This window comes from Notothenia rossii (assembly GCF_949606895.1).
Source record: "Notothenia rossii genome assembly, chromosome: 6".
In the NCBI taxonomy this organism is placed as follows: Eukaryota; Metazoa; Chordata; class Actinopteri; order Perciformes; family Nototheniidae; genus Notothenia; species Notothenia rossii.
In genome coordinates, this window is record NC_136909.1 from 24,139,023 (window position 1) to 24,155,962 (window position 16,940).

Below are 16,940 nucleotides of genomic sequence, written 5' to 3' on the forward strand. Positions count from 1 at the left end.
CACATTTGAAATATGTTTATTCAACATTTTCAATTTTAGGGAAGTGCAAAATATCCTAACAATTGATAAGAAGACTTTTTTATTATTAAATATCTATCAAAAATCTCTAAAAAAATATGTTCTAAATTAGCCATAAAAAAGTAATAGTACACATTCATTTACTGAAAGCTCCCATGAATTGGCATTTTAAGATTATTTTCCTCTGAGTTTTGATGGGTTCCCACAGGAATGACATTAAGAGGTACTTGATATGCAAAAACAACTCGTGACTTGATTTAATTTAGAAAAACCCAAATATTTTCTTGCACATTTTGTTCAATTAACTTTTTTAACTGTAGATACCACCAAATCAGTTTACTAACCATACATTGGATTATTTTATTTTTTAAATATGTGTCTCAATTAATAACACATTTTAATTTGGTGGGATATTCAACAACCTGTGCTTTGGCTAGAATGCAACAAGATGTTTAATTGACTTGCAGAACTGACTGAAGATGTACAAACTCTGGTCTTGCTTCTTCCAAAGATTAAAAACAAAAAATATGTGAAGTATTTCTACATCATAAATAAGTAACAGAATGAGTGGGTCAGAAAGACTCATTGTATGAACTCCCCCCCCAGGACCCTCCCCTCTGACCCCGACTCACCTGCTGACACTAGCCTCCCCTTCCCCCTCCTGCTCGACCTCGCTGACCCCTCAGTCAGCCTCGTCACTGATAATGTCACTAACACTTGATCTTACGGACAGTCCACCATGAGAGCCGTTGCTATGGAGAGAGTGACTGTGTGCATAGCTGTATCTATGGGAGCCGCTGCTTCTGGGAGAGTTGCTGTTGCTCTTAGGATGGCCTGACTGGAAGGTTTTGCCAAAGGAAACCTTATCGAAGGATTTTTGGCTACGGAAACTGTTCTCAGAACCTGAGTCCTGCTGGGTGTCAGGCTTTGAAAAATGATCTGGTTCCTCTTCCCCTCCGACACAAGGGTCTCCTGCAGGTCCAGAGGCATGATTGGAGGTCAGCACATCTCGTAGCCTGTCTTCATGCAAAAACTCCCTGACAGAGGGTGGCGATCTGGGCATCGTGCGGTCAGGCAGTCTGACATGAGGAGCGGGCGAGATGCGTACGTCTACCTAAAATCAGAAATTGCATGTTTGATGAGAAAGATGTTGTGGTATATTAAACAAACCACTTCATTAATGGGATGCAGGCTATGAATAAAGTGCTACTTCCAGAAAATAGACAAACTTAGGAACTATAACAGCACTATATGATACAGGACAAGCGCCTCATGGAGGACCTTGAAAGAAAAGTTGCTGGTCTCAAAAATATAAATAATCAAATTTGACATGATTTTATATACTGTAATAGGTCAAATTAATCGAGGTCACGTCATGCAGTTCGAAAACATTAAAATTCAGTTTACAGTGTGTGGTGGTCATTCATCCTTTTAACCAAAGTGTCATATTTGCCCTATACTGTATATAGAATTCATGGTCTAAAATCCTAAGCTATAAATGTAATAATACCAATACTGAAGTTATAACCCAATCATATTTCCCTTGCAATTGTAAAACATGTCCTATACATTGCTTTGTAATGCCTTACCAAAGAGGGAGCATCAGTCTTCTTCCAACCATCCCCATACTCCCCTCGTCCTAAAGTAGAGCAGAGCTGAGGTCTCCCCGGAGGATGGAAGTCTGACTTGTCAATTCCAGCCATTGAGGCTAATTGGCCGAGACTACAAAAAAACAAAGAAGAGATTAAATTAATTAGAGTTAAGGAAAAGTGCATATGCATTTCAATCACACCCGATTGCCATTTTAGAAACTGACCTGGTAAAAAGTAAAACATTTCTTACATATATGTTGCTGTGCTCAACCTGATAAATAATGAGGCGTATTCAAACCCCACTCATTCAGTAAAAAAAAAAGATACAAAAAAGGAAACATCCACAACAGCCCACTCAAGAGGAGCAAACTTCAGGGGAGTAAAATAGTTTCTATATTACATCCATATATGTATGTAATGTGCTATTCGGGGGCTAAAAGGTCAATTAAAGCTCTATGCTCTGTCATGGTGAAACTCATCCAGTCAAAATGAAAGTATCTTTTAAACTGGGCACAGCACCATGTTTCTAAATGGAGCATCAGAACAAGTAGACTTCTGTTTTTAAAAGGGCATCTCAGAACGAAACAGAAATCCAACAAAGTGACAGTAAGTAGTCTATTTACAAACGTAGCCCATCCAATAAATAGATGGAGATAAACATCTGACCCCGGAGTCAGTGATAGGATGTGCTTTTAAGCTTTTGAGTCTTTATGAATACAGAAAGGGTTTACTTGACTGTTTCACTTTGACATCTGACGTCATCATGCAGTCCAGTATGATGGACCATCAACCAACCAACTTTGAGATGATCGAAATGTAGAGCAAATCGAATAACACTAAATGTATTATCTTATACCTTAATATTGCAATTATACTGTAAGGTTGACTGGTTGATTTGTGCATTGACAAAAATATTCACACAATCTAAAAAATCTTGTTGAATAATCACAAGTAGTAATCAGCAGTGAAGCCAGGCTTCAACACGTGTATTTCGGTTTATTCAAAGCATTCATTTTGTTATTCTACAGTATTGTTGTTTTATAGTTAAGTGTTAATGCAACCCAATTTGTGTTCTTTGAAATTGAAAAGGATATTGCATTGTGTTTGTTACTTTCATTGCAGTTGTATATGTCTTCAGTGTAATTTGGCTTGGTTTCCTATTTTGTATGGACATGCTTTTATTTTGAAGGAGAGTTAGCGCTGTTGACAGGAAGTTGTTGTTGCTATGAAAACAACGTGACGGAAAAAAGGAGCGGAGATTAACGGAGAAAAGTAATATCTACATATAAAGAATGAGAAAGTAAAGGATAACGTTTATAGTTAAGTGTTAGCACCCCCCGAAGAGGCACAAGCTCTAACGTTGATATTGGAGATTTCAATAAATTCAATTTGTCAGCCGCAGTGCAGCGCAGCTGACAAACCCGAATAACAAATTGAAAACCGAATAGTAGGCTAACGACCGATTATTTGGATATTCGGGTACAGCCCTAAAATATATCAGGACAAAAAGTGAGCGAATACTTTTCCCTGAAACTTTCAGAATCTCTTTACACAGAGGGGGGACATGTTTATGCATAAAATACATGAAAAAGGGGATTTTGCATAATAGGTGACCTTTAAAGTGTCATAAAGCAATGTTTGAAAAAACAGCCTTAATAGACAGTGTTATCAGCTTATTACTTAGTCAACTAAGTGGACTAGCAGACTCCGAGCGCACTGAGTATCACATAAAGTTGTGCACAATGTTCACTCATCCCTTATCTTGTAGCACTCGTTTAGCCCACCCATTTGTGGAAGAAAGATATCTGGTATCCTACAAGATGTTTAACTTTTGTATCTTCTATAATCTATACATTCAATTTTGTGCTGAGCAGGTAGGGTTGACTTGGCTTGTCTGAGCTCATTTGCTTTAAAAGAAAAGTCCTGTTGTTTTATAATGAGAGTTGGGGAGAGCCGTTAGGAGTAAACCATACATTGTTATTTTTGTAAAGATCTATAAACTATACCTGAATACCTATTTAATAATTTGCTAAATCTCATCTGCAAAAACAATGATCTGATCCTATTGTAGTCCCCTAACTGGTGTTCAACTAAATGTACACTTTGGGTTGTAGTACGGTGGAAGCGGCTGTGTTTTATTTATGCAGCAAACCCAGCAATTGCAGCTGTACACTGTTGATGCAAGTAAATGCAGGTAACAAAGATGGCTGCACAGCAAGGCTTTGTCACCTTTTTACTGATATTCACTTTATGGCCAAAGTAAAAAAACGAGACAGAATCTGCTAATGGCCATTGACAATGACAATGCAACTGAACAAAGCAACAAATTAAAAACATAGGTAGATAAGGACTGAATGAAAATAATAAAAGGCTTAAATTAATGAATGATAACTAGTGGACGTCTCAAAGTGAAAGCATTGTATCAGAATGAAACTCTCCTACAGAAAAAAGGGAACAAATAGACCACTCTTTTGAAAGGGCATCCCAGAATCAAACAGAGATCCAACTATTCATTTACAGGAAGCAGTCGGTTTACAAAAATATCCTGGCACTCTGGGTGTGTGCACTAGAGCCACATCTTCCCCTTAGTCATGTGGCAGGATCCCTTCATCACATTACTCTTGTGCACCATCATTTACAAGCTCTCAAAATACTTTGCTTTTTCACTTTGATTTCTGATCATCTTCATCTACAAAACATGATGTGTTTTTTACATACACAAGGTCTAAGTCTATGTTACTAAGCTCTAGGTTCTAAACATTTAAAAAATATATTGTCAATGAATGACTTTTGGGCAGTTTTTAAACCATTGGCCAACAAAATGTAAGGCATCACCTTGGTTTCGATTACCTAATAGACGTTTACCTAAAAATATAATAAATAAATGATACGAAAACTAAATCTGATGAAGAAAAATATGACAATAAAAGTTAAATTAGTTCAAAAACAAGAATGAAACTCCTTTGTGACTCAGCAAGTCAGCATGTGTGAAAAACCAACATCATATGATGGCAGAGCGGAATTTCCACAGATATCTTATGTAATTGAAAGTCACAAGGCTATATAACAATTATTTAAACCACAGACACCCAAAAACAATTTGGCAATGTCCAATTGAACAATGGAAAAGAGTTCTGACCCAGCATCCTTGAGGAGATCCAGGAAGGCATGGAACTTTGTGAATGAGCTCTCGAAGCTCTCCAGGACGGCCTCATCTTCCAGAGCACTGACGGCCGCTGGATTTGAAGCAGAGCCGGTGGCAGCTAACGCCTCCGAGAGGGAGAGGTTGTTGTCACGGAGACGGGCATTGTCCAACTCGTACTGCACAGAAATAAGAAAGAAATATAGAATAAAAGAGCATAAGGAAGCCAGTCTTTTGATGGTTCATTTCCAAAACTACTTTACACAGTTCTGTAACTTAGACCTTTGACAAACATGACATAATTGGGAGAAGTAAGTGTCCCCTTTTGAGTGGCCCTTGAGCACAGCACCGGACCCCTACTCTGCTCCACTGTAATACCTGCTGACTGCCCTAATACTAGGATGGGTTAAATGCAGAGGCTACATTTCACTGTGTGTTCGGTGCTGTGTACACAGTTGATGCTATAATGAGGATTTGATTTCAATCTTTATTTACTGTTGTCTACGATCTAAGGACATTTCAGGCTGAACAATAAACACTTTAGAGTTAAACGACCATAATTATCCAAGGGCTGCTTCAGTGTGGCTGACCAACACCTAAACTATATAATGCTAGTGTGGAGTCTAAATCCTGCTATGTGATAGCAGAAAGCTCGGCACAGACAAGATTCCAGTTGCAAAAGAGGAAAACTGAAGAAAAATAAATGGGGGAGAAAATCATATGTTATTATTTTGAGATCATCATTACCTCCATGAGCCTTGACTCAGCTCTCAGTCTGGCTCTGCGCTCCTCTGCCAGTCTCAGACGACATTCTTTTAGCTCCATCTGCAGGGCGTAAAACACACACGGATATACAGCATGTTCCCAGTGCTTCATAGTAGGGATGCCACTGATTATTCGATTATTCCAATATTCGTTACAGTCTCCATAATCGAAAATTATTTTTAAAAATCGATTTTATTTATATATTTTTTTATTATTATTTATGTTTTTTTTTTTTTCCTGGCTTAGTTTCAACAAAAATATAGACTAATGCTAATAATAGTAATAGTACTAACAATTGTAAATGGCCATTGGTCACAGCACCAGTTTGTTTTACTGTAAACTTTGGATCGATAATCGATTATTATTCGCCATGGCTGTCCGATTTTGATCATGGTCAGTTTCTGGCATCCCTAAGTCATAGTAAGATTAGCACTTGTCTTACATACAAAACTTTTAAAAGCTCAAATAACATCCAAGCTGTTTGTTAGCCTGATGTGACCAACCTGTAAATGGTTCAACTTCCGCTCATTGATCCTGTCCTGGAGATGAGGAGAAGATGGTCTCTGCTCCACTTCCAAGACTACTTCTTCATCTTCCACTTCCTCATAGTCATCTGCCTCTGAATCCGTCTCCATAGTAACTTTCACGGTAGCTGCACCCTAATGACAAACCATTAAGTTGAAAAAATGATTTGTCTGCTGTATGCTTTACACGGTTATTAAGATACATTTGAATTTGTTTTGTAGCTTCTACAGTTACACACTGTATATAAACAAAAGAAAACTCACCTCAAAGCTTTGATCCATCACACAAACTCCAGGAGGAAAACCTCTGGAACAAAGGCATCAAACAGAATATTAGTGTAGAGTGCCATCACAGCGAAACCAGGTGAATGCCATGGAAATAAAGGAGGTACGTTTATTTCGGGATGGTTCAGGGGACATGTTGAGAGAATGAAGCCAAAACAGTTTTATCATTTAAAAAATGCCAACACCTCCTCACCTCTGGCGTTCAGCTCGTGCAGCAGCTCGCCAAGGTACACACTCTGAGCGGGAATAAGGCTTCTGGGTCGGAGCAGCGTCTGAACTCCGTCCTCTGGGAGATGGTCCTTTACGAGGGGCTGCACCAGAAAGACAGCCCTGTTAACATCTGGACATTCATGGGAGAGCTTTGAACCACACAGGGATGGCTGTCACAAGCAAAAGAGAAGAAAGGCTAATGAGTCCAGTTGAAAACATTTGTTGTATATCTATCAGTTATTGAGACAGAAATATGGCACATACATACATCTTTTGCTTTTGATATTTATTAGAGGGTATTCACGGCAAGGGGAATCAAAATGGTTGACTTTCTACCAAGGAACTACATAATTATCCCATCTATATAAAGGTAGACTTGTTGTTAAAACTTTTTTTTCAAGGACATCCAACACATATCAACAATTTTTTGAATTGCAGAACAAAGATAGAAGAGGAAGAAGTTCATACCATGTCTCCAGATGACTTTAAAGCCAAAATGTAACAAAGAAAACAGGTAAGTATGAAATAAAAAAAGGTATCTCAAACGCAACAAAAGAGATCCAACACTGAAGGTTGTGCAACGTATTCATTTACCTATCCTAAATGTAGTTTTCCCCCTGGCTGTGCTGGGTACAGCTCTCCTCTTAGGAGCAGACGCTCTCTGTGGCTCTGAGGCTGCAGGCTTGATCCAGCAGTACTGTAGTACAACATGAGGAGAATACAAGCCATGACCACAACTTTGCAACAAAGAAGAAGCAAGCATGCACTCTGCATTTGGAAAGAATTTGATATATCCTAAAAGAAGGTCGGCTGAGATGCATTGCACAAACAATTATTTTTAATGGCTTGGGTGGCACTGGTCGGGAGCGAAGGGGGGGGGGGGGGGGGGGGGGTAGTCTGGGCTCATCTGCACGTTTATTTATTTATTTTTATTATATACTATTTTGTATGTTCTTTCCCACTATGACTATGTATGTCATTAAGTATGGTATTCCTGTCATGATATGTTTTTTTTTTATTATTTCTTGTTGGCTGTTGTGTTTGTCTTCTATGTTGAAAAAGGGAAGCATTATTTCCACCCCAAAGAAGTCTGTACTATTGCTATGCTTGTGTGCTTCTTCTCAATACAAATATTTGAAACAAGCAAGCATGCAACAACACCACTCATTCATTAAGACCCTGAATAAAGACATTAGCTGAGTCACTCACCTCTGAAGACTGTCCGTCAGCATTCATCAGTACTTTCTCTAGAACTGTTTTAATTAGAACCTTGTCTGTGAAAAAACAAAACATTCATTAAGGTGAAATATTTCTCCAAAGATTGATGATTTTTTGTTTTCAGTTATGCTTTCAGATTGGATAACAATTATAGTACCAACTAATTATATTATTTTAGAGAAGCTATTGCATTTTTTGCTATGGAAAAACTACATACTTCATACTTGTTTAGAATAAGTGTGCCATTGGGAAGCAGCTAAATAAACCTCCAACAGAGCACTAGCTTCATCTAGAGGCCAAAATTCTTATTACACCTACACGTACTGTGTGAAAAAAATACACCTATCATTTATTATATTGTCCAAAGTTTTCTCCTGTGTGAAAAACATCTAGAATATCATATAAGTTTGATTTTGGAAGCTTCTTACCAATTAAAGGGTTGCTACGGATGTCCAGCACACAAAGGGCAGAATTTGTTTTCAAGGCTTCCAGCAACCGGCGAGCCCCTTCGTTGGACAGACCACACCTCTGTAGGTCGACAGCTGTTCAACCAATCACAAAACAACATCGAACGTGAGCACAATGCCTGCCAAAACAGCAACAAAACACGCTTTGCTTTGTCTCATTGTTATTCTGTCAGACCCACACACCTACTCACCTTTAACCCAGAGGTCCTCTGCCAGTTCATGAGCAAGAGCAGCAGCGCCCCGGTCCCCGATCAAGGTGTTACAGTTCAGTGTGACACGGCGCAGACCTCCCATACCCTCAAACTGAGGATGACGATACCTCAGAGACTCTGCCCATGCAGTACCATGCCTCTGCATTCCCTGATGCTGAGGGGAACAATTGCATTCATATACCATTCTTTTTTTAAATACAGGTACATTTTTAGAAGGGTCTGGGTTTACAATTATTTAATAATCAATACAGAAGATAGAACACATTCAATATAGTTTGCCAGTAACGTCTCAAATGTGAGATGTTGCACCTTGATGATGTTGGCCATATGCTCTGCCCCTCTCCAGGTGAGATGACATCCTGTAAAGTCTACCGTCCTGATGCTTGAAGAATACTTCACACTTTGGCAAATAACTGAAACAGAGGAAAATGTAAGTTACAAATACATCATGCTCACATACTTCATGGTCTAGTGAAGGAATTATGAATAATAAATAATACTTTGAATATACAAACCCTCTAAGCCTTCGTCAGAGATTGGACAGTTAGCCAGAGATAGGTTTTCCAAGGAAACACTTTTTGCAAAACCCTTGAAGAGAATATAACTGTCTCATTATTCTTCCAAATGTCAATCCTAAACAGAGCTTCTATCAATATTCAGGTTCTCTGTCATGCACATCAATATGTTAGGTTTTTCTCATCCTAGGTATCAGTAGTCAACACCAATTACGGTAAACAGGGTTATATTTCAACACAGATTGCAAATTTGCTTAGTGCCTGTCTCTGTATAAGTGAAACATCAACAATTAAATGGTTGAAACTTTACTCTTTGCACTTCAAATCATAGATGTACCTTTGTCAATGTGATGAGGTCCCTTTCTCTCAGCGGAAGTCCATTAAGCTGCAGAGTCTTCAGGTTATGAGAGACAGTCAGACACTCTCTCAGGGCCTTGCACAGTTTAAATGTCATGTCCTTAGAGCGAAAGGCTGGGATCCTCTTCCTGAGACAAGACTTATAGAACCTTTTGTCTGGAATTGGTGGCGATATGATTAATGTTCATTTACAAAATTGGAAATTCAGGTTTTGAAATAAACTATATTTGAAAAACATGATTAATTAAGAGGTCAAAACAGCAGTTATTCCCACTATCACTTGGTGCGCCAGGATTAATGTGTTGCCTTACCTGTATCTCCAGAAGCCATACTAGCTTGGTATGTGCTACTTATTGCAATGTGATGTAAGTGTTTGTTGATGCAAATAGAGTTTAAAATCGGGGGCCAGTCAGTGAGTCTGACCCGGTCTCCATTAAAGTCCAGTATTCCTTTGCCCAGGTTCATTTTGACAGCAGGGAGAGGGACTGACTCCTGTCTGGCACAGGCAGAGTCATAGAAGGCCAAAAAGTCCTGGCCCCCCCGCCCCCGAATGTGAGCACTGTCTTGAACCATCTTGGACCTGGAATAAATATATTTTTGAAAGAAATTAAAAAGCGTTTCAACAGTCAGAATAATTCAAGGTTAATAATGCCATGAGATTGTGTCTTCTACTTTTACTACTATTAAAACTTGATTAGAAATGTCTACAGTATAATGTTTTTTTAAAGTCACATTAGTACATATTCTGATATCTGACACCAAAAAGGGTGACCCCATATAAGAAGGGTAACTACATTTGATAAGTGTTAGCTAAACAAGTAGTAGGGATAAATATTGGGAGTAGTTCAGAGTCAATACCAATTATATGCAGTCAATTAACATTTCCTCAATAGCCAGTGGTGGGATGTTGTGAGGTACATTTACTCAGCTACTGTGCTTAAGTACAATTCTGAAGAACTTGTCCTCTACTTGAGGATTCACATTGAATGCAAATGTATACTTGCACTCCACTACATTTTGAAAGCCAATGTTTACTTTTTTCTCCAAAAAATGTATTTGAAAGCTTTAGTTACTATTACTATAAGTGAATACAAATCAACTCATAAACAAACATAGATAGGCTATATTAATATAAATTAGATCCTAACTTATATTATTAATATACCTTTATGTTTGTTTATTATTGCAGTACACAAAGTCAATTACATTTGCTCTACATTTACGAGTTGTTATAAAGACATTAATACATAATAATAATCTGTAATTTAATATATGATTCTGAAATGGGCCAAATGGGTACAAATGTTGGCAGCACTTGAGTATATTTTGATGCCACTACTTTTATACTATTACTTGAGTAATATTTTGATTGTAAAACGTTGAATTGTAACGGAGTAGTTTTAAAATGAAGTAATGCTACTTACTTAAGTAACAAATCTGAGTACTTTTACCACCAATGTCCACAGCTGACCTCCCGTTAAAGATGACAGACTTCAGTGTAACATCTGAACATCAATGTTAGACTTAACAGTACACACTAAGAGATGGTTTGGTTGGTTAGTAGTAAGTATATGCCACTACTTTTAGACTTGTAATTAGTAGTAATTAAACAAAGTGGGAATTTAGAGTGCAGACAACCAGAGGCAAGTGGCGTTAGCAAGCTAAGCTCCTAGCAACCGTTGGTAGTGAAGGAAAGTGTCAGGCGGTAACTAACAAGTCGTAAACAGTCTTTAGCTGCACTTTCATACACTATTAAATAACATTTATAAACATTAAGACATACCTTCCACATATACCTGAAAGCTCTGTCTTTGTGGCACTGCTCTCTCGTTTGTTCTTGAATACTGACTGACAACTTATGTTATTGTTAGAGATGTGGATGAGTGCTCAAAAGTGGCGCTGTTGTGTTGTGCGGTTCATATGCGGTGAAGGCTCGCCTCTTCCTCTCCTCTTTCTCACTGTGTGCTGCCACCTACCGGGGCGGAGGTACGGTGGGTATATGAGAGCACATAAATGCATCATTATTTATAATCCAATAATTTTATTTAAATGTCGTATTTGACAATATATGCAATTTGGTCAACAAGGAGGGTCAACAGAAAAACGCCATTTTGTTTGGTGTATTTTATATTTTAGATGTGTACAAGTTTCTCTAGCAAAACAAGTTAATGTTTTAGCATTTTGGGCATGGATTATTTTATATTTCATTGATGAAAATATCCTCCAATTCTTGATGACCCAAATATGTTTTATGAAATTATAATGCATTTAGAAAAACATAATGCAAATGTCAGACATAACAAACAATTCATGGAGTAGTCAATTTCCAACATAACCCTTTTTTTCAGTCGTCAGTTGAATTTTTTATTTTATATCACTTCATTTACCAATTTATAATATCAATAAATACACATTGTAAGCATGTTTGATGAGTCCAACTGTGCACCACAATTCAACCAATTGCTTTATTACTTTAATCAACATTATTAGTGAACTGACAAATTACAAAGAATTGCAACTTCAACATTTGATGTGTATATGTCCACTAGTTCAATAGTCACCACAGTTTAATACCCATATTTCAGGACTCTAATAAAACGTAAAATATTTTAAAATAATATCATCCAATACAGAAGCCCATCTCAAACTCAAATAACAACATTCATCCTCAAAAACCCAGTATTGGTCGAACTTTAGTGCAGATCAATTACATCGTTCTTTTTATAGACTATTTCTACAGTGGTATAGGATGGATGGTCCATGGATACACAGATGGTTGACACATTTAAGAAAAAATAAATAAAGTGTAGTAGTCAGGTGTTCACGAATCTCCAGTTACAGAGCTAAATACCCTTCCACTTTTTCTTTGGCTTGTTTGGAAGCATCTGCAATTCCGTTATGATTCACTATACAGGTTTTCTTTTAATTTGTAATTTGCTTGCACAGATTTTGACACAATGGGCCCCTTTGCAAAGACATGCAGAAAACTCCACCACCTCCCCAACATAATAGCAAAACACCCAGACTTTAAAGTTGTTTATCCTGTTTTTGTTGTTGTTTTGTGTCTCTTTTTTGAAGCTATCTTCTGTCTGTGGTTGTTTTGCATCTCTTTATGGTAATTTTGTACTCTTTGTATTCATTTTATGTCTCTTTGTGATCATTTTGAGTTTCTTCCTGGTTTGTACATGTCTCTTTAAATTACATTTTATATATGAAGTCAATAGGGGCCCCTGACACTTTTGGGCCCTGGGTCTGAGCCCTGTGGGCCCATTCATTTATCCACTGCCTGTGCACAAATTAAATTTGGATTCTGAAAAACCAAAACAATAAATACATATTCTTTCCAGTGTTTGAATAAATAAACCGATATCCTTCATTACTTTGGATCTAACAAACCACTGCAGCAGGTCAGATATTGCCGTAGATGTTATCCCTCAGACCCTCCCCAAATGTGAAGTTCTCCTCCGAGGTTCTCCTTGCCTCTTTGAAGAGCCTCTCGAACCTTCTCAGAAACACGATGAGAGCCACGAGCAGAGCCGCCTGCACCACCACAAACACAAACAGACACACCTGCGAGGCCAGAGCCAGGTCGCAGTACCAGTAGTGGCAGGACTCCAGGACCTCCTTCTCCATTAAATACACCACCAGCCGCCCCCTCAGGCCGGGGGGGGAGCTGCAGTTGACGCCCAGATGTGACATGAGGGAGATGGGCTGACGCAGCAGCCAGGCGCGCAGGTAGAGGACACCACAGTCACACTCCCAAGGGTTTCCATGTAGAGAGACGGAGCGGAGAGAGGTCAAATCCTCCAGGAGCCCGTTAGGGAGGTGGGTCAGCCGGTTGTTGTGGAGGAAGAGGGAGGTGGTCCCTGTCGGGAAACTGGTGGGCAGCGAGGAAGAGGTGAGAGACCTGCTGCTACAATCCACCTGACCACCATGACATGAGCAAAGTTGAGGGCAGGCGAATGACCTTTGACCTCCAAACAAGGGGAGCAGACACAGGAGCAGAAGCCCCTTCATGGTACCAATCACTGAAGAGAAGAGAACAAAGATTCATGTGTACCCAAGTGAACATTTGAGACTTGAGTATTTCTGACCCATGCTACTTCCTGCTTTGACTACTTTTTGCAGGCAAATACTGTACTTTTGACTTCATAATGTTAATATGACAACATCGGTTACTTTGCAGTTATATTTGTAACTCAAAATATTATCAACAAATAATCATTATCATCAGTAAGGACAAGATAATACTTTGACCCAAGGTGAAGAAAATTATAAGCTAGACAGTAATCAAATAATAAACCAAGTTTTGGAACCTTTTGCATAAGGAGTGGGTCATTTTACTTGAAAACTTTGAATGCACAGTTTTCCACCACAGTGGGATGCATTTACTTGAGTAAAGGGTAATTATTCAAATACTGGTAACTTGGATACATTTTATGTTTTACATTCGACAAAAAGGAAAAAAAAGAAGCAGCAAATGCTTGTTGTACCTCTTGTTAATCTGTAGGAACACTTAAAAACAGAAACTATTCCTACAATCGGCACACGGTCTGCTCTTGACTGTATGTTATCTATCTTTTGAGAAAAAAATAAGTGATAATTCAGCTGTCACTGGAGGGAATATGCAGGTTTAGCCACACATCAACCAGTACCATTAGCTATATTAAACAAGTTTGCAAAAAACTAAACTTTAATATTCCGCATTGCTGACTGGCATATCAATTAAGGTAAAAGTAGGCAAATGTAGTGTCAAGGTAATGACTTCACATTGGAACAGTGTTATCCAAACACAGATAAATTACATTCATGTACTTATTAATATTTATTTGGAGTGTTATTGAAGACTGTTTTATTGATGTTTATTATGTTGTTCAAGAGCTGTTTGAATCTAAAATTATGAGAAAAACAATGAAGGTGTTCTTCAGTCGATCCAATCATTATGAAACTTAAAGCCCTTAATTGTATGTCAGCTCTGTGGTTCTGAGGATGTACTTTGTGTTGTTTAGTGAAGGTGAAGGTTTTTTAATAGTTTTTCTGCCATATATTCTCTCAGATCAGAACACCAACATTATACAATTTACTGAAACGTAGTACTGTGTTGATATCATTGGTTCAATACATAACATACACAAGGAACATTTGACAACCCAAAGCATGCTTTCAGATGTATTTTTATCTAACTCATTGTGTCTTCTCTTAATCGAAATCTCAACCCTGAGGTCAGGACATTCCAGTTTGTGGCCGAGACCCCATTGGAGAACCCTTGATAAACAGATAGGGTATACAGGACTGTCTCAGAAAATTAGAATATTGTGATAAAGTTCTTTATTTTCTGTAATGCAATTAAAAAAACAAAAATGTCATACATTCTGGATTCATTACAAATCAACTGAAATATTGCAAGCCTTTTATTATTTTAATATTGCTGATTATGGCATACAGCTTAAGAAAACTCAAATATCCTATCTCTAAATATTAGAATATCATGAAAAAGTATACTAGTAGGGTGTTCAACGAATCACTTGAATCGTCTAATTAACTCGAAACACCTGCAAGGGTTTCCTGAGCCTTGAAAAACACTCAGCTTGGTTCAGTAAACTAAATCACAAGTATGGGGAAGACTGCTGATCTGACTGCTGTCCAGAGGACCGTCATTGACACCCTCCATCAGGAGGGTAAGACACAAAAAGAAATTTCTCAAAGAGCAAGCTGTTCACAGAGTGCAGTTTCAAAGCACATCCACAAAAAGTCTGTTGGAAGGGGGAAATGTGGCAGGAAACGCTGCACAACCAAGAGAGATGACCGCAGCCTTAACAGCATTGTGAAGAAGAGTCGCTTCCAGAATTTGGGGGAGCTTCAAAGACAGTGGACTGAAGCTGGAGTCCAGGTATCAAAAGTCACTGTTCACAGACGTGTCCGGGAAATGGGCTACAATAGCCGTATTCCCATGGTCAAGCCACTTCTGAACTCAAGACAACGGAAGAGGCGTCTGACTTGGGCTAAGGAAAAGAAGTACTGGACAGTTGCACAGTGGTCCAAAGTCCTCTTTTCAGACGAAAGCAAGTTTTGTATTTCATTTGGAAGTCAAGGCGCCAGAGTCTGGAGAAAGGCTGGAGAGGAGCAAAATCCAAGTTGCTTGAAATCCAGTGTGAAGTTCCCACAGTCAGCGATGGTTTGGGGAGCCGTGTCAGCTGCTGGTGTTGGTCCACTGTGTTTCATCAAGCCCAGAGTAAATGCAGCTGTGTACCAAGAGATTTTAGAGCACTACATGCTTCCGTCTGCTGAAAAGCTCTATGGAGATGAGGAATTCATTTTCCAGCATGATCTGGCACCTGCCCACAGTGCCAAAACCACCAGTAACTGGTGTACTGACCATGGCATTACTGTCCTCGATTGGCCTGCAAATTCCCCTGACCTGAACCCCATAGAGAATATGTGGGGTATTGTGAAGAAGAAGCTGAAAGACACCAGACCCAACAATGCTAATGAGCTAAAGGCCGCTATTGAAGCATCCTGGGCATCCATAACACCTCAGCAATGCCACAGGCTGATTGCCTCCATGCCACGCCGCATTGATGCAGTAATCCGTGCAAAAGGATTCCCAACCAAGTACTGAGTGCATTAATGGACATTTTCAAATGTTTGATTGTGTTTTGCTGTTATAAATCTTTTTTTTTAACTTGGTCTGAGGAACTATTCTAATTTTTTGAGATAGGATTTTTGAGTTTTCTTAAGCTGTATGCCATAATCAGCAATATTAAAATAATAAAAGGCTTGCAATATTTCAGTTGATTTGTAATGAATCCAGAATGTATGACATTTTTGTTTTTTTAATTGCATTACAGAAAATAAAGAACTTTATCACAATATTCAAATTTTCTGAGACAGTCCTGTAAAGCACTGACACCGTGTCTAGATTTAGGTGGGATACTATTTTTAAACTAATCTTTTACATTCTGTTTCCACTCCTTTAAAACAGTAGTTCTGCCAAACTGGACTTGACAGCTTTTTTTAATTACCATATTTTATTTTTGCATTATTGTTCTACTGATATGGTCCTTTGCATCAGAAATAAGGTTACATTAAATTGAGCCAGGAAACAATTGTTTAGCATCAATAATGTTAAGAAAGATACAGAACTAAAATGTTTTAGGAGAGTCATTTACCTTCAGTGCTGCGTGTCTTCAGGAGTGGACTGTGTTTCCCTCTGTGTGTGTGTGTGTGTGTGTGTGTGTGTGTGTGTGTGTGTGTGTGTGTGTGTGTGTGTGTGTGTGTGTGTGTGTGTGTGTGTGTGAGCCAGCTGCCACCAACTGATAAAGACCTCTGACAAATATGAACACGCACAAAGACGTCTAATAGGACATGAGTGTATCTCCAACAACTTTTTATCTTAGCGGTTGTTATTTTTTAATGAATTAGGAAGTTCACTGGAAAATATGTTTGGTAAACTGAGTGATTGTTCACTTTAAAGTTTCCTAGAACTAATAAAGAGTTTTTAGTCAGCAGGTCAGCTTCAAGCTAAACAACTGAAATAATGATTGCTTAATATTATCAGTAATTTAATTACCTGTAAAAAGTTGTGTATTTAAGACATTGTAAGACAGCATGGTCTTAACAATGGATAATTACCAG

At 38.4% G+C, this 16,940-nt stretch overlaps 2 protein-coding genes across 2 annotated transcripts; both read right to left on the reverse strand.

The window, feature by feature from the left end:
- cep78 (centrosomal protein 78) lies at positions 1-11,242 on the reverse strand. Its single transcript, XM_079687597.1, is given in 17 exon segments — positions 1-703; positions 705-1,132; positions 1,608-1,740; positions 4,750-4,931; positions 5,500-5,577; positions 6,021-6,176; positions 6,306-6,348; positions 6,520-6,637; positions 7,131-7,233; positions 7,746-7,810; positions 8,183-8,296; positions 8,413-8,587; positions 8,743-8,846; positions 8,949-9,021; positions 9,286-9,461; positions 9,617-9,885; positions 11,089-11,242. Coding segments are annotated over 16 exon segments (2,313 nt in total). The 5' UTR covers positions 9,879-9,885; positions 11,089-11,242; the 3' UTR covers positions 1-600.
- A 487-nt stretch (positions 11,243-11,729) lies between these two features.
- gp1bb (glycoprotein Ib platelet subunit beta) lies at positions 11,730-16,583 on the reverse strand. Its single transcript, XM_079689483.1, has 2 exons — positions 16,475-16,583; positions 11,730-13,333 (listed from the first exon to the last, which is right to left on the reverse strand). The coding sequence occupies exon 2, from the start codon at positions 13,320-13,322 to the stop codon at positions 12,714-12,716; it is 609 nt and encodes a 202-aa protein (XP_079545609.1). The 5' UTR covers positions 13,323-13,333; positions 16,475-16,583; the 3' UTR covers positions 11,730-12,713.
- Positions 16,584-16,940: the final 357 nt, after the last annotated feature.